The sequence below is a fragment of the Giraffa tippelskirchi genome, chromosome 14, assembly GCF_054371585.1.
Source record: "Giraffa tippelskirchi isolate mGirTip1 chromosome 14, T2T-mGirTip1v1.2.pri, whole genome shotgun sequence".
NCBI lineage: Eukaryota > Metazoa > Chordata > Mammalia > Artiodactyla > Giraffidae > Giraffa > Giraffa tippelskirchi.
Genome location: NC_137288.1, coordinates 9497680 through 9522792, shown reverse-complemented (window position 1 = coordinate 9522792; position 25113 = coordinate 9497680). Strand labels below are relative to the sequence as shown.

At 54.5% G+C, this 25113-nt stretch overlaps 3 protein-coding genes and 1 long non-coding RNA gene across 4 annotated transcripts in view; 3 read left to right on the top strand and 1 right to left on the bottom strand.

The window, feature by feature from the left end:
* LOC145534150 (uncharacterized) overlaps window positions 1-25113 on the bottom strand; it is a 694441-nt gene that overhangs the window by 546974 nt on the left and 122354 nt on the right. The window contains exons 16-18 of the long non-coding RNA XR_014074276.1: window positions 22027-22138; window positions 14382-14493; window positions 6742-6853 (exon numbers count right to left, since the gene is read on the bottom strand). This is a non-coding gene — a long non-coding RNA (uncharacterized LOC145534150). The remainder of the gene's footprint in view (window positions 1-6741; window positions 6854-14381; window positions 14494-22026; window positions 22139-25113) is intronic.
* On the top strand, window positions 2917-4709 carry LOC145534058 (uncharacterized). The gene is made up of 3 exons (XM_081561426.1): window positions 2917-3092; window positions 3492-3804; window positions 4057-4709. Exons 1-3 carry the CDS (start codon window positions 2958-2960, stop codon window positions 4683-4685), a joined length of 1077 nt encoding a protein of 358 aa, XP_081417552.1. The 5' UTR covers window positions 2917-2957; the 3' UTR covers window positions 4686-4709.
* LOC145534813 (uncharacterized) lies at window positions 10499-12349 on the top strand. The gene is made up of 3 exons (XM_081563131.1): window positions 10499-10732; window positions 11132-11444; window positions 11697-12349. Exons 1-3 carry the CDS (start codon window positions 10499-10501, stop codon window positions 11954-11956), a joined length of 807 nt encoding a protein of 268 aa, XP_081419257.1. The 3' UTR covers window positions 11957-12349.
* On the top strand, window positions 18236-22138 carry LOC145534126 (uncharacterized). The gene is made up of 3 exons (XM_081561499.1): window positions 18236-18377; window positions 18777-19089; window positions 19342-22138. Exons 1-3 carry the CDS (start codon window positions 18243-18245, stop codon window positions 19968-19970), a joined length of 1077 nt encoding a protein of 358 aa, XP_081417625.1. The 5' UTR covers window positions 18236-18242; the 3' UTR covers window positions 19971-22138.

The following is a 25113-nucleotide window of genomic DNA, read 5'->3' as shown; positions in this document are numbered from 1 at the left end:
TGGGGCTCCCTGAGGGGAGAGCAGCACTCGCCCCACCGTGTGGTCACTGCTGGAAGTGCAGGCTGCTCCTCACTCCCCCTTGACAGTGTCCCTGAGGGCAGAACAGTGTGAATCGAATCAAGGTGGAAATGCAAACTCCAATGCAACCAAACTCCCCACAAGGTCTCTAAAACCACTCAGGAACAGGGAATTGGAAACTGCAGGGGATGACAGGAATGGAGATGGAGACTTGACACCTTACACCGAGTTCACTTCCAGTTATCCCTAGACAAACTTTCCATGAAAACTTGTCACAAATCTCGAAGAACAATGAGCAGAAACCGGACACGTGCTTTGAGTCTTCACACACAAAACTAAAAGCCAGTCCACAAAAAAAAAAAACCCAGAGAATACAGTGGACTTTGCAAAATCAAAGATATCTACTGTGGGAAAGACCTCATGACAAAAGCAAAAGACAGGTCATACATCGCGAGACGAATGAGTGGAAACACAAAGCTTATCAAGGATGTGTCTCCAAACAGACAAAGAACACCAACGCAACAAGCCTGTGAAAACTAGGGAAAGGTCTGAAGGGACACCAGACTGAGGAAGACACACACAGAGGATCCCGGATGATGTCCAGCACTGAGGGCCTGAAGAAACAACGGTCTAGTTGCACCCCCTCAGGCCTGTGTGACCGTGGATGAGGCCTCTGTTTCCCGGTGGCTCTGAGAGATGGACAGGGAGGAAGGGGAAGAGAAGTCACTTGCATTTCTAATACTCACAGCAAAGTCTTCCAACGAGAAGGGAATTATCACCCCCACTGACAATGCCATTCACTGAAGTGATACCCACCAGTCCATCTAACCCAGAAGGGAAGGATGGACCTGTTCTCACAAAACGGCGAGAGATGGAAGAAGGAAGATCAAGCCCACACCAATCACTGGAAAGAGAAGCTGTGCTCAGGGCTTGAAAGAATTCCTATTGGGAAAATGATGTCACAGCCCCACAAGGCAATCCACAGCTTCGATGCTATTCCTCCCAAAATGCCAATGCATTTTCGCACCGAACAAAGAATTGCAAAAGGGGTACGGAGACAGAAAAGAGCCTAAACTGTCGATACAATCCGACGAAAAAGCCCCGATACGGACATCCAAGGTTGTGTGAAAGGAAATTAGACGACCAAACTAGGATCCTCAGGAGAGTATCGGAGAAGGCAATGGCGACCCACTCCAGTACTCTTGCCTGGAAAACGTCCTGGACGGAGGAGCCTGGTAGGCTGCAGGCCATGGGGTCACGCAGAGTCAGACACGACTGAAGTGACTTAGCCGCAGCAGCAGCAGCAGGACAGTATGCTATTGGGAATACAACAACACACACAGATCCAGATCGATGGAATAAAGTGGAGGGTCCAGAAACAAACCCCAGCATCCATGGTCAACTCATCTCTGACACAGAAGGGGAGAATATCCAAATGGGAACAAGAAAGCCTCTTCAATCAATGTCCATGGGAAAACCAGACAGCTACATCTGAAGAACGCTATTGGTTTTGATCTCATACCACCTCAATATAGGGGGAAAACCTCACCCTAAAGACTGATGTCATGAGATAGCTAGAAAGAAGCGTAGGTCAAAGGCTCCTTAACATCAGAGTCTCCTTGCCATTTGCTGGGCGGAGGTCGAAATGGGTCTCTTCAAGTAAGGCAAAGAGGTACACGAAGTACACCCATGGGTTTCCATCCAATGGAACCTCTTCACAACAGAGAAGCTAAGCATTCACAAATGCAAAAGATAGGAAACAGAACATGAGAGACTCCTTGCAAGTGGTGTATCTGAGAAGGGGTTCATATGGAAAGAGACGAAGAATGCACAGCACTCAGATTCCAAGAAACAACACCACCACCACCCTTGACCCTTCCCCCATGACCAACTCCGACCTAAAGCCTTTCTCTCCCTCTAACCTATCCCTAAAACATAACCCTCATCTAATCATATACATGTGCATCCCTAGCATCCATCCATCCACACACGAGAGAGAAAGAGGAAGACACAGACGGAACTGAGAAAGGAAAAGAGAGGGACACAGCCAGAGAGAGACACGGAACCAAAGAGAGGAAAGGAGTCCACGGTCCAGACTTTTCCTCAATCTGCCTCGAAGGTAGAAGCAATGACAGCGCCCTTCCACCCCAGAAGGGGGAAAAGGACGGAAGGTTTGGAGAGGAAAAGACAAGAACGCAGGGAGCCATTAGAAGCTCAGCCACCCGCAGAAGCCGAGCTGGGACACTTGAACAGAATCTCAATGGAAACAGAGGAGCAGAAAGTTGGCTACTCTTTTCTATAAGAGAGGGAGACCTTCGAGTCTTCCTTTCGGTCCTCCAACTTGGATGCGGGGTCTCAAAACAGTCAGGAGGGGGAGTGCCTTTTCCTGGGTACCACGGCACATCCAGGCCTCGTTCTGCCCCATTCTGTGCTGTGTCAGCCCTGGATGGAATCTTTCTTTCTGAAGTCTCAGCGCACAAGCTCCACGTGATATCGGCCCCAGGTGGAAAGGCATGGAGCTGCTCGTAGGCCGACAGACCTAGGAAGCAGATGGGAGAATGACCACCACTCTGCAGATGGAGAGACTGGGGCAACCCTGAGGGGCATATGCTTGTCCAGGGCCACACCACTTATGAGAAGAAGGAGCCTGGTCTGAGAGCAGTGGGGTCCTCGGAGCTCAGGCCCTGGCTGAACCCAGGCCTCCCCAGGGCTGTGGGCTGGGCTGTGTGTGTGTCACTGTGCCTGCACATGGCCTAAGGGGGGTGGTCGAGCAGTCAGAAACCCAGAGATTCCCTTGGGAAGTTTTGGGGAAGGGACCTCAGCACGAACCCCAGGAGATGATGTCACCTGCCGGCAACAGAACCCAACAGAACCCGCAGCCCGGGTATCCAGGCCTCCAGAGCGGAGAGGAGCCCCCAGCCAGTTCACTGGCTGCCAGGATGTTCTGCTGTTTGCCCCTGCCCAGAGGCCGGGGCCTCAGGAGTGCTCACAGGCAGTGTGCGCGGGCACCCTGTCGACGTTGGCTCAGGACACCCCCGAGAGGCCTCTGGCCCTTTGCCCGGAGAAACAGAAAGGTAACACGGGGAGCCCCAGGACGGACCAGGCCGCCTCTCCCATGCCACCCGGAAACACCGGGTCCTTTGCCTGTGTGTGTGGATGCGGGTTTCTTGGGGTGTGTCTCCCTCAAGGAAGCCCAGGCGGATGTGGGGTCAGAAGCCTGCGGACAAGTTGTGTCCACACCCCAGGGGAGAGCAGGCTGGGCGGGATGGGGAGAGTGCGGGCAGCGGCGGCCGCCCAGGCGGACCTCACACCCTCAGGTGGGTCTCTTTCCTCCCGGGTGGGGATCTGAGCAGACACACGTCTCTGACCCTTCTGGGAAGAGAAGTTCGAGCAGGCAGAAGCAGCGGCTCCACTGCCCAGGCCCAGCTCGGAAAACTCCTAGCATGGCTGGCTGACGGTCACTGTCGTTGCAGAGCTTCCCACGTGATGAGGCCGAGGACGGGGACACCCCATCCACCTCCCGGAGGGAGGGGTCGGAGCACCACCCCCCCGCCCGTGAGGCCCAGTGCAGGCTCCAGGTGAGCGTGCCCACGGAGGCATCAGCCCCACCGGGGGAGAAGCGGAGGCGGGGAAGGCCTGCTGCCGAGACACCGCCCAGGATACACCCGGCGGCCCAGTCTGAGGCTGCCACGGAGCTCAGCACACCCGGCTCCGACCCAGAGTCCCGAGAACCCCGGCCTCTGAGGCAGCAGGAGGACCTGGAGCCCAGCACGCCAGAGCACAGAGGTGAGGACGCTGGGGCTGGTGCACGGGAGTGTGTGGGGAGGGGGTGCTGAGCTACACAGGGACGAGTCCCCGAAAGCTGCTGCTGGGCCTGCAGCAAGCGCTGGCCTCACACCCCCCGCCCCCCATCTTGCACACTTCAGTCCCAAAAGACATCCGACGCTGGGTATTCTTTGGGAATCTCTTGGAAGCTTTCTGTCCCGGGAGACGCACATGCCAAGGCTGGCCTGTGGGCAAACTTTGCTTCTCCCCCAGCTCTAGCACTGGCCTCCAACTGGAACCAGGCTCCGCTTCCCAGACCTGTCCCTACAGAGGTGCTGGCTCCAGGTGCAGGACCCAGGGATCCACCGAGGGCAGATGGAGAACCGAGACTTGCCCTCGCAGAGACACCAGGCCAGCTGGGTACTGGCCAGCACACCGGGCAGATCGGATCTCCATGCCTGCAGGACCCCCAGCCCCAGGCACTGATGTCCCACCCCCTCAGCCAGAACCTCCACCTCCACGTGCACCTCTACCTGCTCGGGCTCTGGCAGGAGAACCCGAGGCAGAGGAGGAGTCACCGCCTCGGCAGGGAGAGCCTGCCCTGGCTCCCGCGCAACACCCAGACGCCCACGATGACTCACCCACCCCTGCAGGGAGAACGAGCCCCCGCTCTGGACAGACACCCAGAGCCCTTGCCGGAAACACCACGTCCAGGGGAGCGGTCGGCTCTGCAGCCTCCATCCCCGTCTGCTCACCGTGGACGCTGGCAACTCGGTCTGCCCCCAGGGGACATGGAGTTCCTTTCCCCTGAACTGCTTTGCATTTGGTTTGTTTCCACCTTTCTGGTGATGTTTTATTTTTTGTATGGTTTCCTGTACTTTTGTTGGTTAAGTTGGGATTAGTAAACTTTTTCATCATTGTTGCAATTTGGGAACACTGTTGTGTAACTCTGGTGATACTGTGTTACCATCACCACTTTGTAGTTTCAGACCCGTTTGATCTTTATGCCCCACCCCCCAACAAAGCCTGGATTCAAGGCAAGCACGCCCTGTTCATCCCTTCCCCCGATCCTGAACACAATTTCATCCTTTCTTTGTGCATTCCTTCCTATATTCTTGGTGTCCCCAATCAATGACTCTCAGTGAAATGACTGAAGGAGTGTTTTTTGGACTCTCCAACTACTGTAAGACTCCATTGGAGAGTTCTCATTTGTATGTCATTTGAACTAGCCTTTGATATCTGAAAGGACGGTGTACGTCCTTTCAAGATACCATGTGCCAAACGAAGCCCTTTTGGCAACTGCCATCATTATCTCCAGGCAGGCATTGCTGTGTCAAGGGTGACATCTCAGCCAGAAGGCAGAGGCTGAGCTCGTCTTGTTGCACCAGCTCCCAAAAGAAGCCAAGAAAGGGAGCTGGAACAACAAACCACCCCAACACCCAGGAAAGCGTTCTTCATGACAGAAGGCTAGAAAATGACCCAACATCCTTGTGGCCCAGAACCCCTCTAGAAAATCACTGTTCCATAAAAAAGAGAAACACATGGGAAGTTCCAAGGAGAGGCAATGCCCATGGCCCGTGTACTTGAGAGACGGCCTGACCGCTCCGGGGAAGACACGCACCGACGGAACCCCTTGGGAAACAGCAGTGATAGTCCTCACCGTCGTAAGGGTTTCCTCTGGGGACAACCTGCCCGGGGCACCACACGAGGGAGCAGACCGGCTTCTCTTCCTCTGCCCCCACACCATTCACTCATGAAGGCAGCTCAGGTGTTCTCATGCCCTGCCTGCCTGCCTGCCTGGCTCATCCGTGAGCTGTGACCACCTACAGGGCAGGACTCCACCTTCTCCTCTCTGTGTACCGTGAATCTGCACACAGTGGGCTTGCAGAACCTTAGGAGACTTGAGCCATTCCCACTCGAGCCAGAACCCTCCCCAGGAAGGAAAACAGCTGTGGAGTCATTTTGGCCCCAGCACTGGTTCGAAAGCCTGGCGCCTCCTACAGCCTCTACGGTGTGAAGAGGGAGGTCCCTTCTGACAGAGCTTTCCGGGTCTCAGATCTAAGCTGTTGTTTCACTGTCAGCTGTGTCTCTTCCGTTGCAGCCAGGTGGGCCACGCTGCTCCAAAGGAGCTCACAAGCTGAGTTTCAAGGGAGGTATAGAGAGGACAGGGATGGCTACAACGTACTGCAAACTGAGTGAGGGTCCCCACAATCCTCAGCAAAGGTCTGTGGTGTGCAAGTGGGGAGTAGAGGGCCCCCAAGTTCCAAAGGAAGGGAGGTAGTCGGGAGCTAAAGCCCTTGGCCGCTGTGGTAGTAGCTGCAGATGGCAGCTCGTCCACAGTGCACTTCGAATGAGGTCATATGAGCGGGACTCTGGAAATGGCTCCGAAATCGGGAGAAAGGGGTCAGGGTATGTGGGAATCCGGCGGGGGTGGGGGGTGGATGAAGGAAGGTGTCCCTCCTCTCTCCAGTGCAATTTGGTTTGGTGAGTCTCAAAGCTACCAGATGGCACTTCCCAAGTCAGGCCCCCGCAGGAATCAGGGTGGGCTGCGTGCCTCGGCCCCTGCCACAGGGACAAGCCACACCAGTGGCCTCCCTGAGCTCCAATGGCCGGATCTGGGGGTTCTGTCTGGGTGCACACCTCCTTGCTGTGGCCAAGTTCCCCCCTTCTCTGAGCACCAGCTTCATCCTCTCGAATGAGGACATCGATTGCTACCTTGGCACGTTACTCTCTTCATCCTGTGAAGACTCATTAGGCTTATCCTACAATTACTAGCTGGCCCGAAGAGATATCTCCTGAATCCAGATTAAGCTGGAGTCTCCCAGGCTCATCTGGCATGTCTTCCCTGAAGTCTGCCAAAACCCACACCCTTGCATTTCCAGGGACTCCCCTTAGCCAGCTGGGCAGAAAACCCAGCATGGTTCAAACAAGCTGACAGACAAGCGGGAGAGGACTCACGGGCAGACGGCTTCCCTCAGGTCTCGGGTGGAGCTCTGGGACCACAGCAGCAACGGGCCATCCCAGGCCCTGGGCTCAGCAGCGCCCTCATTCTCAGGCCGGCGGCTCTGCCCTGAGGGGAGCAGGAAGGTCACCAACTGCCGCAGGCGGGCCTCACGCCCCTCCCACTGCTGGAGCCTGACCTCCCCCGGCCCCACCCCTTACCCTACCCCAGCAGGACGACAGCTCGTCTTCCCCTGGCTTCCAACGGGAGGCCCGGCCCTGGGCCCCGATTGGGCACTGCCCCAGCCCGGAGCCAATCACAGTGGCCAGGGAGGTGGAACGCACCGATTGGCCAGGGCCAGGTCATGTGACCATACTCCCCAGGAAACTCAAATATTACCAAGGTTCCCTAAGAAACCAATGAACAGAATTATCCAGTAAAGGCAAACCGTGCTTTTTAATGAGGCCAATGTCACAGAAAAAAAAAAATGCTTCACAATGAACTGCTCAAGGAAGCTACTAAATAAACTTTCAGAAAAGTTTAGTAGTTTTTTTTTTTTTTTTAATAGGGTGACGGAGAGCTATACCTTTCCCGTCTATGTGAATTTAGGTTTAAACTAGATTTCCCTTGGCTATTATATAAGACAAAAAAACCCACATCCCCCCCTTTCACTCCCCCCCACCCCCAAAAAGTGTTTTAATCTATAGAATTTTTGTGTCCTCAGTTGTGTCTGATTCGCGGCAACTCACGAACTCTACACAGCCAGGCTCTTCCGTCCATGGAATTCAGGGCAATTTTTTCTGTCCCAGTAAATGCCCACCCTGGGTGATCCAAAGGCAAGGGCTCAGAGGCTCCTGAGAGACTAACTCCTTTCAGCTGAGCACAGAGCTGGCTCCTCACTGGGATGCCTGTGGCCTGGGGCTCCCTGAGGGGAGAGCAGCACTCGCCCCACCGTGTGGTCACTGCTGGAAGTGCAGGCTGCTCCTCACTCCCCCTTGACAGTGTCCTTGAGGGCAGAACAGTGTGAATCGAATCAAGGTGGAAATGCAAACTCCAATGCAACCAAACTCCCCACAAGGTCTCTAAAACCACTCAGGAACAGGGAATTGGAAACTGCAGGGGATGACAGGAATGGAGATGGAGACTTGACACCTTACACCGAGTTCACTTCCAGTTATCCCTAGACAAACTTTCCATGAAAACTTGTCACAAATCTCGAAGAACAATGAGCAGAAACCGGACACGTGCTTTGAGTCTTCACACACAAAACTAAAAGCCAGTCCACAAAAAAAAAAAACCCAGAGAATACAGTGGACTTTGCAAAATCAAAGATATCTACTGTGGGAAAGACCTCATGACAAAAGCAAAAGACAGGTCATACATCGCGAGACGAATGAGTGGAAACACAAAGCTTATCAAGGATGTGTCTCCAAACAGACAAAGAACACCAACGCAACAAGCCTGTGAAAACTAGGGAAAGGTCTGAAGGGACACCAGACTGAGGAAGACACACACAGAGGATCCCGGATGATGTCCAGCACTGAGGGCCTGAAGAAACAACGGTCTAGTTGCACCCCCTCAGGCCTGTGTGACCGTGGATGAGGCCTCTGTTTCCCGGTGGCTCTGAGAGATGGACAGGGAGGAAGGGGAAGAGAAGTCACTTGCATTTCTAATACTCACAGCAAAGTCTTCCAACGAGAAGGGAATTATCACCCCCACTGACAATGCCATTCACTGAAGTGATACCCACCAGTCCATCTAACCCAGAAGGGAAGGATGGACCTGTTCTCACAAAACGGCGAGAGATGGAAGAAGGAAGATCAAGCCCACACCAATCACTGGAAAGAGAAGCTGTGCTCAGGGCTTGAAAGAATTCCTATTGGGAAAATGATGTCACAGCCCCACAAGGCAATCCACAGCTTCGATGCTATTCCTCCCAAAATGCCAATGCATTTTCGCACCGAACAAAGAATTGCAAAAGGGGTACGGAGACAGAAAAGAGCCTAAACTGTCGATACAATCCGACGAAAAAGCCCCGATACGGACATCCAAGGTTGTGTGAAAGGAAATTAGACGACCAAACTAGGATCCTCAGGAGAGTATCGGAGAAGGCAATGGCGACCCACTCCAGTACTCTTGCCTGGAAAACGTCCTGGACGGAGGAGCCTGGTAGGCTGCAGGCCATGGGGTCACGCAGAGTCAGACACGACTGAAGTGACTTAGCCGCAGCAGCAGCAGCAGGACAGTATGCTATTGGGAATACAACAACACACACAGATCCAGATCGATGGAATAAAGTGGAGGGTCCAGAAACAAACCCCAGCATCCATGGTCAACTCATCTCTGACACAGAAGGGGAGAATATCCAAATGGGAACAAGAAAGCCTCTTCAATCAATGTCCATGGGAAAACCAGACAGCTACATCTGAAGAACGCTATTGGTTTTGATCTCATACCACCTCAATATAGGGGGAAAACCTCACCCTAAAGACTGATGTCATGAGATAGCTAGAAAGAAGCGTAGGTCAAAGGCTCCTTAACATCAGAGTCTCCTTGCCATTTGCTGGGCGGAGGTCGAAATGGGTCTCTTCAAGTAAGGCAAAGAGGTACACGAAGTACACCCATGGGTTTCCATCCAATGGAACCTCTTCACAACAGAGAAGCTAAGCATTCACAAATGCAAAAGATAGGAAACAGAACATGAGAGACTCCTTGCAAGTGGTGTATCTGAGAAGGGGTTCATATGGAAAGAGACGAAGAATGCACAGCACTCAGATTCCAAGAAACAACACCACCACCACCCTTGACCCTTCCCCCATGACCAACTCCGACCTAAAGCCTTTCTCTCCCTCTAACCTATCCCTAAAACATAACCCTCATCTAATCATATACATGTGCATCCCTAGCATCCATCCATCCACACACGAGAGAGAAAGAGGAAGACACAGACGGAACTGAGAAAGGAAAAGAGAGGGACACAGCCAGAGAGAGACACGGAACCAAAGAGAGGAAAGGAGTCCACGGTCCAGACTTTTCCTCAATCTGCCTCGAAGGTAGAAGCAATGACAGCGCCCTTCCACCCCAGAAGGGGGAAAAGGACGGAAGGTTTGGAGAGGAAAAGACAAGAACGCAGGGAGCCATTAGAAGCTCAGCCACCCGCAGAAGCCGAGCTGGGACACTTGAACAGAATCTCAATGGAAACAGAGGAGCAGAAAGTTGGCTACTCTTTTCTATAAGAGAGGGAGACCTTCGAGTCTTCCTTTCGGTCCTCCAACTTGGATGCGGGGTCTCAAAACAGTCAGGAGGGGGAGTGCCTTTTCCTGGGTACCACGGCACATCCAGGCCTCGTTCTGCCCCATTCTGTGCTGTGTCAGCCCTGGATGGAATCTTTCTTTCTGAAGTCTCAGCGCACAAGCTCCACGTGATATCGGCCCCAGGTGGAAAGGCATGGAGCTGCTCGTAGGCCGACAGACCTAGGAAGCAGATGGGAGAATGACCACCACTCTGCAGATGGAGAGACTGGGGCAACCCTGAGGGGCATATGCTTGTCCAGGGCCACACCACTTATGAGAAGAAGGAGCCTGGTCTGAGAGCAGTGGGGTCCTCGGAGCTCAGGCCCTGGCTGAACCCAGGCCTCCCCAGGGCTGTGGGCTGGGCTGTGTGTGTGTCACTGTGCCTGCACATGGCCTAAGGGGGGTGGTCGAGCAGTCAGAAACCCAGAGATTCCCTTGGGAAGTTTTGGGGAAGGGACCTCAGCACGAACCCCAGGAGATGATGTCACCTGCCGGCAACAGAACCCAACAGAACCCGCAGCCCGGGTATCCAGGCCTCCAGAGCGGAGAGGAGCCCCCAGCCAGTTCACTGGCTGCCAGGATGTTCTGCTGTTTGCCCCTGCCCAGAGGCCGGGGCCTCAGGAGTGCTCACAGGCAGTGTGCGCGGGCACCCTGTCGACGTTGGCTCAGGACACCCCCGAGAGGCCTCTGGCCCTTTGCCCGGAGAAACAGAAAGGTAACACGGGGAGCCCCAGGACGGACCAGGCCGCCTCTCCCATGCCACCCGGAAACACCGGGTCCTTTGCCTGTGTGTGTGGATGCGGGTTTCTTGGGGTGTGTCTCCCTCAAGGAAGCCCAGGCGGATGTGGGGTCAGAAGCCTGCGGACAAGTTGTGTCCACACCCCAGGGGAGAGCAGGCTGGGCGGGATGGGGAGAGTGCGGGCAGCGGCGGCCGCCCAGGCGGACCTCACACCCTCAGGTGGGTCTCTTTCCTCCCGGGTGGGGATCTGAGCAGACACACGTCTCTGACCCTTCTGGGAAGAGAAGTTCGAGCAGGCAGAAGCAGCGGCTCCACTGCCCAGGCCCAGCTCGGAAAACTCCTAGCATGGCTGGCTGACGGTCACTGTCGTTGCAGAGCTTCCCACGTGATGAGGCCGAGGACGGGGACACCCCATCCACCTCCCGGAGGGAGGGGTCGGAGCACCACCCCCCCGCCCGTGAGGCCCAGTGCAGGCTCCAGGTGAGCGTGCCCACGGAGGCATCAGCCCCACCGGGGGAGAAGCGGAGGCGGGGAAGGCCTGCTGCCGAGACACCGCCCAGGATACACCCGGCGGCCCAGTCTGAGGCTGCCACGGAGCTCAGCACACCCGGCTCCGACCCAGAGTCCCGAGAACCCCGGCCTCTGAGGCAGCAGGAGGACCTGGAGCCCAGCACGCCAGAGCACAGAGGTGAGGACGCTGGGGCTGGTGCACGGGAGTGTGTGGGGAGGGGGTGCTGAGCTACACAGGGACGAGTCCCCGAAAGCTGCTGCTGGGCCTGCAGCAAGCGCTGGCCTCACACCCCCCGCCCCCCATCTTGCACACTTCAGTCCCAAAAGACATCCGACGCTGGGTATTCTTTGGGAATCTCTTGGAAGCTTTCTGTCCCGGGAGACGCACATGCCAAGGCTGGCCTGTGGGCAAACTTTGCTTCTCCCCCAGCTCTAGCACTGGCCTCCAACTGGAACCAGGCTCCGCTTCCCAGACCTGTCCCTACAGAGGTGCTGGCTCCAGGTGCAGGACCCAGGGATCCACCGAGGGCAGATGGAGAACCGAGACTTGCCCTCGCAGAGACACCAGGCCAGCTGGGTACTGGCCAGCACACCGGGCAGATCGGATCTCCATGCCTGCAGGACCCCCAGCCCCAGGCACTGATGTCCCACCCCCTCAGCCAGAACCTCCACCTCCACGTGCACCTCTAACTGCTCGGGCTCTGGCAGGAGAACCCGAGGCAGAGGAGGAGTCACCGCCTCGGCAGGGAGAGCCTGCCCTGGCTCCCGCGCAACACCCAGACGCCCACGATGACTCACCCACCCCTGCAGGGAGAACGAGCCCCCGCTCTGGACAGACACCCAGAGCCCTTGCCGGAAACACCACGTCCAGGGGAGCGGTCGGCTCTGCAGCCTCCATCCCCGTCTGCTCACCGTGGACGCTGGCAACTCGGTCTGCCCCCAGGGGACATGGAGTTCCTTTCCCCTGAACTGCTTTGCATTTGGTTTGTTTCCACCTTTCTGGTGATGTTTTATTTTTTGTATGGTTTCCTGTACTTTTGTTGGTTAAGTTGGGATTAGTAAACTTTTTCATCATTGTTGCAATTTGGGAACACTGTTGTGTAACTCTGGTGATACTGTGTTACCATCACCACTTTGTAGTTTCAGACCCGTTTGATCTTTATGCCCCACCCCCCAACAAAGCCTGGATTCAAGGCAAGCACGCCCTGTTCATCCCTTCCCCCGATCCTGAACACAATTTCATCCTTTCTTTGTGCATTCCTTCCTATATTCTTGGTGTCCCCAATCAATGACTCTCAGTGAAATGACTGACGGAGTGTTTTTTGGACTCTCCAACTAGTGTAAGACTCCATTGGAGAGTTCTCATTTGTATGTCATTTGAACTAGCCTTTGATATCTGAAAGGACGGTGTACGTCCTTTCAAGATACCATGTGCCAAACGAAGCCCTTTTGGCAACTGCCATCATTATCTCCAGGCAGGCATTGCTGTGTCAAGGGTGACATCTCAGCCAGAAGGCAGAGGCTGAGCTCGTCTTGTTGCACCAGCTCCCAAAAGAAGCCAAGAAAGGGAGCTGGAACAACAAACCACCCCAACACCCAGGAAAGCGTTCTTCATGACAGAAGGCTAGAAAATGACCCAACATCCTTGTGGCCCAGAACCCCTCTAGAAAATCACTGTTCCATAAAAAAGAGAAACACATGGGAAGTTCCAAGGAGAGGCAATGCCCATGGCCCGTGTACTTGAGAGACGGCCTGACCGCTCCGGGGAAGACACGCACCGACGGAACCCCTTGGGAAACAGCAGTGATAGTCCTCACCGTCGTAAGGGTTTCCTCTGGGGACAACCTGCCCGGGGCACCACACGAGGGAGCAGACCGGCTTCTCTTCCTCTGCCCCCACACCATTCACTCATGAAGGCAGCTCAGGTGTTCTCATGCCCTGCCTGCCTGCCTGCCTGGCTCATCCGTGAGCTGTGACCACCTACAGGGCAGGACTCCACCTTCTCCTCTCTGTGTACCGTGAATCTGCACACAGTGGGCTTGCAGAACCTTAGGAGACTTGAGCCATTCCCACTCGAGCCAGAACCCTCCCCAGGAAGGAAAACAGCTGTGGAGTCATTTTGGCCCCAGCACTGGTTCGAAAGCCTGGCGCCTCCTACAGCCTCTACGGTGTGAAGAGGGAGGTCCCTTCTGACAGAGCTTTCCGGGTCTCAGATCTAAGCTGTTGTTTCACTGTCAGCTGTGTCTCTTCCGTTGCAGCCAGGTGGGCCACGCTGCTCCAAAGGAGCTCACAAGCTGAGTTTCAAGGGAGGTATAGAGAGGACAGGGATGGCTACAACGTACTGCAAACTGAGTGAGGGTCCCCACAATCCTCAGCAAAGGTCTGTGGTGTGCAAGTGGGGAGTAGAGGGCCCCCAAGTTCCAAAGGAAGGGAGGTAGTCGGGAGCTAAAGCCCTTGGCCGCTGTGGTAGTAGCTGCAGATGGCAGCTCGTCCACAGTGCACTTCGAATGAGGTCATATGAGCGGGACTCTGGAAATGGCTCCGAAATCGGGAGAAAGGGGTCAGGGTATGTGGGAATCCGGCGGGGGTGGGGGGTGGATGAAGGAAGGTGTCCCTCCTCTCTCCAGTGCAATTTGGTTTGGTGAGTCTCAAAGCTACCAGATGGCACTTCCCAAGTCAGGCCCCCGCAGGAATCAGGGTGGGCTGCGTGCCTCGGCCCCTGCCACAGGGACAAGCCACACCAGTGGCCTCCCTGAGCTCCAATGGCCGGATCTGGGGGTTCTGTCTGGGTGCACACCTCCTTGCTGTGGCCAAGTTCCCCCCTTCTCTGAGCACCAGCTTCATCCTCTCGAATGAGGACATCGATTGCTACCTTGGCACGTTACTCTCTTCATCCTGTGAAGACTCATTAGGCTTATCCTACAATTACTAGCTGGCCCGAAGAGATATCTCCTGAATCCAGATTAAGCTGGAGTCTCCCAGGCTCATCTGGCATGTCTTCCCTGAAGTCTGCCAAAACCCACACCCTTGCATTTCCAGGGACTCCCCTTAGCCAGCTGGGCAGAAAACCCAGCATGGTTCAAACAAGCTGACAGACAAGCGGGAGAGGACTCACGGGCAGACGGCTTCCCTCAGGTCTCGGGTGGAGCTCTGGGACCACAGCAGCAACGGGCCATCCCAGGCCCTGGGCTCAGCAGCGCCCTCATTCTCAGGCCGGCGGCTCTGCCCTGAGGGGAGCAGGAAGGTCACCAACTGCCGCAGGCGGGCCTCACGCCCCTCCCACTGCTGGAGCCTGACCTCCCCCGGCCCCACCCCTTACCCTACCCCAGCAGGACGACAGCTCGTCTTCCCCTGGCTTCCAACGGGAGGCCCGGCCCTGGGCCCCGATTGGGCACTGCCCCAGCCCGGAGCCAATCACAGTGGCCAGGGAGGTGGAACGCACCGATTGGCCAGGGCCAGGTCATGTGACCATACTCCCCAGGAAACTCAAATATTACCAAGGTTCCCTAAGAAACCAATGAACAGAATTATCCAGTAAAGGCAAACCGTGCTTTTTAATGAGGCCAATGTCACAGAAAAAAAAAAAAAATGCTTCACAATGAACTGCTCAAGGAAGCTACTAAATAAACTTTCAGGAAAGTTTAGTAGTTTTTTTTTTTTTTTTTTTAATAGGGTGACGGAGAGCTATACCTTTCCCGTCTATGTGAATTTAGGTTTAAACTAGATTTCCCTTGGCTATTATATAAGACAAAAAAACCCACATCCCCCCCTTTCACTCCCCCCCACCCCCAAAAAGTGTTTTAATCTATAGAATTTTTGTGTCCTCAGTTGTGTCTGATTCGCGGCAACTCACGAACTCTACACAGCCAGGCTCTTCCGTCCATGGAATTCAGGGCAATTTTTTCTGTCCCAGTAAATGCCCACCCTGGGTGATCCAAAGGCAAGGGCTCCGAGGCTCCTGAGAGACTAACTCCTTTCAGCTGAGCACAGAGCTGGCTCCTCACTGGGATGCCTGTGGCCTGGGGCTCCCTGAGGGGAGAGCAGCACTCGCCCCACCGTGTGGTCACTGCTGGAAGTGCAGGCTGCTCCTCACTCCCCCTTGACAGTGTCCCTGAGGGCAGAACAGTGTGAATCGAATCAAGGTGGAAATGCAAACTCCAATGCAACCAAACTCCCCACAAGGTCTCTAAAACCACTCAGGAACAGGGAATTGGAAACTGCAGGGGATGACAGGAATGGAGATGGAGACTTGACACCTTACACCGAGTTCACTTCCAGTTATCCCTAGACAAACTTTCCATGAAAACTTGTCACAAATCTCGAAGAACAATGAGCAGAAACCGGACACGTGCTTTGAGTCTTCACACACAAAACTAAAAGCCAGTCCACAAAAAAAAAAACCCAGAGAATACAGTGGACTTTGCAAAATCAAAGATATCTACTGTGGGAAAGACCTCATGACAAAAGCAAAAGACAGGTCATACATCGCGAGACGAATGAGTGGAAACACAAAGCTTATCAAGGATGTGTCTCCAAACAGACAAAGAACACCAACACAACAAGCCTGTGAAAACTAGGGAAAGGTCTGAAGGGACACCAGACTGAGGAAGACACACACAGAGGATCCCGGATGATGTCCAGCACTGAGGGCCTGAAGAAACAACAGTCTAGTTGCACCCCCTCAGGCCTGTGTGACCGTGGATGAGGCCTCTGTTTCCCGGTGGCTCTGAGAGATGGACAGGGAGGAAGGGGAAGAGAAGTCACTTGCATTTCTAATACTCACAGCAAAGTCTTCCAACGAGAAGGGAATTATCACCCCCACTGACAATGCCATTCACTGAAGTGATACCCACCAGTCCATCTAACCCAGAAGGGAAGGATGGATCTGTTCTCACAAAACGGCGAGAGATGGAAGAAGGAAGATCAAGCCCACACCAATCACTGGAAAGAGAAGCTGTGCTCAGGGCTTGAAAGAATTCCTATTGGGAAAATGATGTCACAGCCCCACAAGGCAATCCACAGCTTCGATGCTATTCCTCCCAAAATGCCAATGCATTTTCGCACCGAACAAAGAATTGCAAAAGGGGTACGGAGACAGAAAAGAGCCTAAACTGTCGATACAATCCGACGAAAAAGCCCCGATACGGACATCCAAGGTTGTGTGAAAGAAAATTAGACAACCAAACTAGGATCCTCAGGAGAGTATCGGAGAAGGCAATGGCGACCCACTCCAGTACTCTTGCCTGGAAAACGTCCTGGACGGAGGAGCCTGGTAGGCTGCAGGCCATGGGGTCACGCAGAGTCAGACACGACTGAAGTGACTTAGCCGCAGCAGCAGCAGCAGGACAGTATGCTATTGGGAATACAACAACACACACAGATCCAGATCGATGGAATAAAGTGGAGGGTCCAGAAACAAACCCCAGCATCCATGGTCAACTCATCTCTGACACAGAAGGGGAGAATATCCAAATGGGAACAAGAAAGCCTCTTCAATCAATGTCCATGGGAAAACCAGACAGCTACATCTGAAGAACGCTATTGGTTTTGATCTCATACCACCTCAATATAGGGGGAAAACCTCACCCTAAAGACTGATGTCATGAGATAGCTAGAAAGAAGCGTAGGTCAAAGGCTCCTTAACATCAGAGTCTCCTTGCCATTTGCTGGGCGGAGGTCGAAATGGGTCTCTTCAAGTAAGGCAAAGAGGTACACGAAGTACACCCATGGGTTTCCATCCAATGGAACCTCTTCACAACAGAGAAGCTAAGCATTCACAAATGCAAAAGATAGGAAACAGAACATGAGAGACTCCTTGCAAGTGGTGTATCTGAGAAGGGGTTCATATGGAAAGAGACGAAGAATGCACAGCACTCAGATTCCAAGAAACAACACCACCACCACCCTTGACCCTTCCCCCATGACCAACTCCGACCTAAAGCCTTTCTCTCCCTCTAACCTATCCCTAAAACATAACCCTCATCTAATCATATACATGTGCATCCCTAGCATCCATCCATCCACACACGAGAGAGAAAGAGGAAGACACAGACGGAACTGAGAAAGGAAAAGAGAGGGACACAGCCAGAGAGAGACACGGAACCAAAGAGAGGAAAGGAGTCCACGGTCCAGACTTTTCCTCAATCTGCCTCGAAGGTAGAAGCAATGACAGCGCCCTTCCACCCCAGAAGGGGGAAAAGGACGGAAGGTTTGGAGAGGAAAAGACAAGAACGCAGGGAGCCATTAGAAGCTCAGCCACCCGCAGAAGCCGAGCTGGGACACTTGAACAGAATCTCAATGGAAACAGAGGAGCAGAAAGTTGGCTACTCTTTTCTATAAGAGAGGGAGACCTTCGAGTCTTCCTTTCGGTCCTCCAACTTGGATGCGGGGTCTCAAACCAGTCAGGAGGGGGAGTGCCTTTTCCTGGGTACCACGGCACATCCAGGCCTCGTTCTGCCCCATTCTGTGCTGTGTCAGCCCTGGATGGAATCTTTCTTTCTGAAGTCTCAGCGCACGAGCTCCACGTGATATCGGCCCCAGGTGGAAAGGCATGGAGCTGCTCGTAGGCCGACAGACCTAGGAAGCAGATGGGAGAATGACCACCACTCTGCAGATGGAGAGACTGGGGCAACCCTGAGGGGCATATGCTTGTCCAGGGCCACGCCACTTATGAGAAGAAGGAGCCTGGTCTGAGAGCAGTGGGGTCCTCGGAGCTCAGGCCCTGGCTGAACCCAGGCCTCCCCAGGGCTGTGGGCTGGGCTGTGTGGGTGTCACTGTGCCTGCACATGGCCTAAGGGGGGTGGTCGAGCAGTCAGAAACCCAGAGATTCCCTTGGGAAGTTTTGGGGAAGGGACCTCAGCACGAACCCCAGGAGATGATGTCACCTGCCGGCAACAGAACCCAACAGAACCCGCAGCCCGGGTATCCAGGCCTCCAGAGCGGAGAGGAGCCCCCAGCCAGTTCACTGGCTGCCAGGATGTTCTGCTGTTTGCCCCTGCCCAGAGGCCGGGGCCTCAGGAGTGCTCACAGGCAGTGTGCGTGGGCACCCTGTCGACGTTGGCTCAGGACACCCCCGAGAGGCCTCTGGCCCTTTGCCCGGAGAAACAGAAAGGTAACACGGGGAGCCCCAGGACGGACCAGGCCGCCTCTCCCATGCCACCCGGAAACACCGGGTCCTTTGCCTGTGTGTGTGGATGCGGGTTTCTTGGGGTGTGTCTCCCTCAAGGAAGCCCAGGCGGATGTGGGGTCAGAAGCCTGCGGACAAGTTGTGTCCACACCCCAGGGGAGAGCAGGCTGGGCGGGATGGGGAGAGTGCGGGCAGCGGCGGCCGCCCAGGCGGACCTCACACCCTCAGGTGGGTCTCTTTCCTCCCGGGTGGGGATCTGAGCAGACACACGTCTCTGACCCTTCTGGGAAGAAAAGTTCGAGCAGGCAGAAGCAGCGGCTCCACTGCCCAGGCCCAGCTCGGAAAACTCCTAGCATGGCTGGCTGACGGTCACTGTCGTTGCAGAGCTTCCCACGTGATGAGGCCGAGGACGGGGACACCCCATCCACCTCCCGGAGGGAGGGGTCGGAGCACCACCCCCCCGCCCGTGAGGCCCAGTGCAGGCTCCAGGTGAGCGTGCCCACGGAGGCATCAGCCCCACCGGGGGAGAAGCGGAGGCGGGGAAGGCCTGCTGCCGAGACACCGCCCAGGATACACCCGGCGGCCCAGTCTGAGGCTGCCACGGAGCTCAGCACACCCGGCTCCGACCCAGAGTCCCGAGAACCCCGGCCTCTGAGGCAGCAGGAGGACCTGGAGCCCAGCACGCCAGAGCACAGAGGTGAGGACGCTGGGGCTGGTGCACGGGAGTGTGTGGGGAGGGGGTGCTGAGCTACACAGGGACGAGTCCCCGAAAGCTGCTGCTGGGCCTGCAGCAAGCGCTGGCCTCACACCCCCCGCCCCCCATCTTGCACACTTCAGTCCCAAAAGACATCCGACGCTGGGTATTCTTTGGGAATCTCTTGGAAGCTTTCTGTCCCGGGAGACGCACATGCCAAGGCTGGCCTGTGGGCAAACTTTGCTTCTCCCCCAGCTCTAGCACTGGCCTCCAACTGGAACCAGGCTCCGCTTCCCAGACCTGTCCCTACAGAGGTGCTGGCTCCAGGTGCAGGACCCAGGGATCCACCGAGGGCAGATGGAGAACCGAGACTTGCCCTCGCAGAGACACCAGGCCAGCTGGGTACTGGCCAGCACACCGGGCAGATCGGATCTCCATGCCTGCAGGACCCCCAGCCCCAGGCACTGATGTCCCACCCCCTCAGCCAGAACCTCCACCTCCACGTGCACCTCTACCTGCTCGGGCTCTGGCAGGAGAACCCGAGGCAGAGGAGGAGTCACCGCCTCGGCAGGGAGAGCCTGCCCTGGCTCCCGCGCAACACCCAGACGCCCACGATGACTCACCCACCCCTGCAGGGAGAACGAGCCCCCGCTCTGGACAGACACCCAGAGCCCTTGCCGGAAACACCACGTCCAGGGGAGCGGTCGGCTCTGCAGCCTCCATCCCCGTCTGCTCACCGTGGACGCTGGCAACTCGGTCTGCCCCCAGGGGACATGGAGTTCCTTTCCCCTGAACTGCTTTGCATTTGGTTTGTTTCCACCTTTCTGGTGATGTTTTATTTTTTGTATGGTTTCCTGTACTTTTGTTGGTTAAGTTGGGATTAGTAAACTTTTTCATCATTGTTGCAATTTGGGAACACTGTTGTGTAACTCTGGTGATACTGTGTTACCATCACCACTTTGTAGTTTCAGACCCGTTTGATCTTTATGCCCCACCCCCCAACAAAGCCTGGATTCAAGGCAAGCACGCCCTGTTCATCCCTTCCCCCGATCCTGAACACAATTTCATCCTTTCTTTGTGCATTCCTTCCTATATTCTTGGTGTCCCCAATCAATGACTCTCAGTGAAATGACTGAAGGAGTGTTTTTTGGACTCTCCAACTACTGTAAGACTCCATTGGAGAGTTCTCATTTGTATGTCATTTGAACTAGCCTTTGATATCTGAAAGGACGGTGTACGTCCTTTCAAGATACCATGTGCCAAACGAAGCCCTTTTGGCAACTGCCATCATTATCTCCAGGCAGGCATTGCTGTGTCAAGGGTGACATCTCAGCCAGAAGGCAGAGGCTGAGCTCGTCTTGTTGCACCAGCTCCCAAAAGAAGCCAAGAAAGGGAGCTGGAACAACAAACCACCCCAACACCCAGGAAAGCGTTCTTCATGACAGAAGGCTAGAAAATGACCCAACATCCTTGTGGCCCAGAACCCCTCTAGAAAATCACTGTTCCATAAAAAAGAGAAACACATGGGAAGTTCCAAGGAGAGGCAATGCCCATGGCCCGTGTACTTGAGAGACGGCCTGACCGCTCCGGGGAAGACACGCACCGACGGAACCCCTTGGGAAACAGCAGTGATAGTCCTCACCGTCGTAAGGGTTTCCTCTGGGGACAACCTGCCCGGGGCACCACACGAGGGAGCAGACCGGCTTCTCTTCCTCTGCCCCCACACCATTCACTCATGAAGGCAGCTCAGGTGTTCTCATGCCCTGCCTGCCTGCCTGCCTGGCTCATCCGTGAGCTGTGACCACCTACAGGGCAGGACTCCACCTTCTCCTCTCTGTGTACCGTGAATCTGCACACAGTGGGCTTGCAGAACCTTAGGAGACTTGAGCCATTCCCACTCGAGCCAGAACCCTCCCCAGGAAGGAAAACAGCTGTGGAGTCATTTTGGCCCCAGCACTGGTTCGAAAGCCTGGCGCCTCCTACAGCCTCTACGGTGTGAAGAGGGAGGTCCCTTCTGACAGAGCTTTCCGGGTCTCAGATCTAAGCTGTTGTTTCACTGTCAGCTGTGTCTCTTCCGTTGCAGCCAGGTGGGCCACGCTGCTCCAAAGGAGCTCACAAGCTGAGTTTCAAGGGAGGTATAGAGAGGACAGGGATGGCTACAACGTACTGCAAACTGAGTGAGGGTCCCCACAATCCTCAGCAAAGGTCTGTGGTGTGCAAGTGGGGAGTAGAGGGCCCCCAAGTTCCAAAGGAAGGGAGGTAGTCGGGAGCTAAAGCCCTTGGCCGCTGTGGTAGTAGCTGCAGATGGCAGCTCGTCCACAGTGCACTTCGAATGAGGTCATATGAGCGGGACTCTGGAAATGGCTCCGAAATCGGGAGAAAGGGGTCAGGGTATGTGGGAATCCGGCGGGGGTGGGGGGTGGATGAAGGAAGGTGTCCCTCCTCTCTCCAGTGCAATTTGGTTTGGTGAGTCTCAAAGCTACCAGATGGCACTTCCCAAGTCAGGCCCCCGCAGGAATCAGGGTGGGCTGCGTGCCTCGGCCCCTGCCACAGGGACAAGCCACACCAGTGGCCTCCCTGAGCTCCAATGGCCGGATCTGGGGGTTCTGTCTGGGTGCACACCTCCTTGCTGTGGCCAAGTTCCCCCCTTCTCTGAGCACCAGCTTCATCCTCTCGAATGAGGACATCGATTGCTACCTTGGCACGTTACTCTCTTCATCCTGTGAAGACTCATTAGGCTTATCCTACAATTACTAGCTGGCCCGAAGAGATATCTCCTGAATCCAGATTAAGCTGGAGTCTCCCAGGCTCATCTGGCATGTCTTCCCTGAAGTCTGCCAAAACCCACACCCTTGCATTTCCAGGGACTCCCCTTAGCCAGCTGGGCAGAAAACCCAGCATGGTTCAAACAAGCTGACAGACAAGCGGGAGAGGACTCACGGGCAGACGGCTTCCCTCAGGTCTCGGGTGGAGCTCTGGGACCACAGCAGCAACGGGCCATCCCAGGCCCTGGGCTCAGCAGCGCCCTCATTCTCAGGCCGGCGGCTCTGCCCTGAGGGGAGCAGGAAGGTCACCAACTGCCGCAGGCGGGCCTCACGCCCCTCCCACTGCTGGAGCCTGAACTCCCCCGGCCCCACCCCTTACCCTACCCCAGCAGGACGACAGCTCGTCTTCCCCTGGCTTCCAACGGGAGGCCCGGCCCTGGGCCCCGATTGGGCACTGCCCCAGCCCGGAGCCAATCACAGTGGCCAGGGAGGTGGAACGCACCGATTGGCCAGGGCCAGGTCATGTGACCATACTCCCCAGGAAACTCAAATATTACCAAGGTTCCCTAAGAAACCAATGAACAGAATTATCCAGTAAAGGCAAACCGTGCTTTTTAATGAGGCCAATGTCACAGAAAAAAAAAAAAAATGCTTCACAATGAACTGCTCAAGGAAGCTACTAAATAAACTTTCAGGAAAGTTTAGTAGTTTTTTTTTTTTTTTTTTTAATAGGGTGACGGAGAGCTATACCTTTCCCGTCTATGTGAATTTAGGTTTAAACTAGATTTCCCTTGGCTATTATATAAGACAAAAAAACCCACATCCCCCCCTTTCACTCCCCCCCACCCCCAAAAAGTGTTTTAATCTATAGAATTTTTGTGTCCTCAGTTGTGTCTGATTCGCGGCAACTCACGAACTCTACACAGCCAGGCTCTTCCGTCCATGGAATTCAGGGCAATTTTTTCTGTCCCAGTAAATGCCCACCCTGGGTGATCCAAAGGCAAGGGCTCAGAGGCTCCTGAGAGACTAACTCCTTTCAGCTGAGCACAGAGCTGGCTCCTCACTGGGATGCCTGTGGCCTGGGGCTCCCTGAGGGGAGAGCAGCACTCGCCCCACCGTGTGGTCACTGCTGGAAGTGCAGGCTGCTCCTCACTCCCCCTTGACAGTGTCCCTGAGGGCAGAACAGTGTGAATCGAATCAAGGTGGAAATGCAAACTCCAATGCAACCAAACTCCCCACAAGGTCTCTAAAACCACTCAGGAACAGGGAATTGGAAACTGCAGGGGATGACAGGAATGGAGATGGAGACTTGACACCTTACACCGAGTTCACTTCCAGTTATCCCTAGACAAACTTTCCATGAAAACTTGTCACAAATCTCGAAGAACAATGAGCAGAAACCGGACACGTGCTTTGAGTCTTCACACACAAAACTAAAAGCCAGTCCACAAAAAAAAAAACCCAGAGAATACAGTGGACTTTGCAAAATCAAAGATATCTACTGTGGGAAAGACCTCATGACAAAAGCAAAAGACAGGTCATACATCGCGAGACGAATGAGTGGAAACACAAAGCTTATCAAGGATGTGTCTCCAAACAGACAAAGAACACCAACGCAACAAGCCTGTGAAAACTAGGGAAAGGTCTGAAGGGACACCAGACTGAGGAAGACACACACAGAGGATCCCGGATGATGTCCAGCACTGAGGGCCTGAAGAAACAACGGTCTAGTTGCACCCCCTCAGGCCTGTGTGACCGTGGATGAGGCCTCTGTTTCCCGGTGGCTCTGAGAGATGGACAGGGAGGAAGGGGAAGAGAAGTCACTTGCATTTCTAATACTCACAGCAAAGTCTTCCAACGAGAAGGGAATTATCACCCCCACTGACAATGCCATTCACTGAAGTGATACCCACCAGTCCATCTAACCCAGAAGGGAAGGATGGATCTGTTCTCACAAAACGGCGAGAGATGGAAGAAGGAAGATCAAGCCCACACCAATCACTGGAAAGAGAAGCTGTGCTCAGGGCTTGAAAGAATTCCTATTGGGAAAATGATGTCACAGCCCCACAAGGCAATCCACAGCTTCGATGCTATTCCTCCCAAAATGCCAATGCATTTTCGCACCGAACAAAGAATTGCAAAAGGGGTACGGAGACAGAAAAGAGCCTAAACTGTCGATACAATCCGACGAAAAAGCCCCGATACGGACATCCAAGGTTGTGTGAAAGGAAATTAGACGACCAAACTAGGATCCTCAGGAGAGTATCGGAGAAGGCAATGGCGACCCACTCCAGTACTCTTGCCTGGAAAATGTCCTGGACCGAGGAGCCTGGTAGGCTGCAGGCCATGGGGTCACGCAGAGTCAGACACGACTGAAGTGACTTAGCTGCAGCAGCAGCAGCAGGACAGTATGCTATTGGGAATACAACAACACACACAGATCCAGATCGATGGAATAAAGTGGAGGGTCCAGAAACAAACCCCAGCATCCATGGTCAACTCATCTCTGACACAGAAGGGGAGAATATCCAAATGGGAACAAGAAAGCCTCTTCAATCAATGTCCATGGGAAAACCAGACAGCTACATCTGAAGAACGCTATTGGTTTTGATCTCATACCACCTCAATATAGGGGGAAAACCTCACCCTAAAGACTGATGTCATGAGATAGCTAGAAAGAAGCGTAGGTCAAAGGCTCCTTAACATCAGAGTCTCCTTGCCATTTGCTGGGCGGAGGTCGAAATGGGTCTCTTCAAGTAAGGCAAAGAGGTACACGAAGTACACCCATGGGTTTCCATCCAATGGAACCTCTTCACAACAGAGAAGCTAAGCATTCACAAATGCAAAAGATAGGAAACAGAACATGAGAGACTCCTTGCAAGTGGTGTATCTGAGAAGGGGTTCATATGGAAAGAGACGAAGAATGCACAGCACTCAGATTCCAAGAAACAACACCACCACCACCCTTGACCCTTCCCCCATGACCAACTCCGACCTAAAGCCTTTCTCTCCCTCTAACCTATCCCTAAAACATAACCCTCATCTAATCATATACATGTGCATCCCTAGCATCCATCCATCCACACACGAGAGAGAAAGAGGAAGACACAGACGGAACTGAGAAAGGAAAAGAGAGGGACACAGCCAGAGAGAGACACGGAACCAAAGAGAGGAAAGGAGTCCACGGTCCAGACTTTTCCTCAATCTGCCTCGAAGGTAGAAGCAATGACAGCGCCCTTCCACCCCAGAAGGGGGAAAAGGA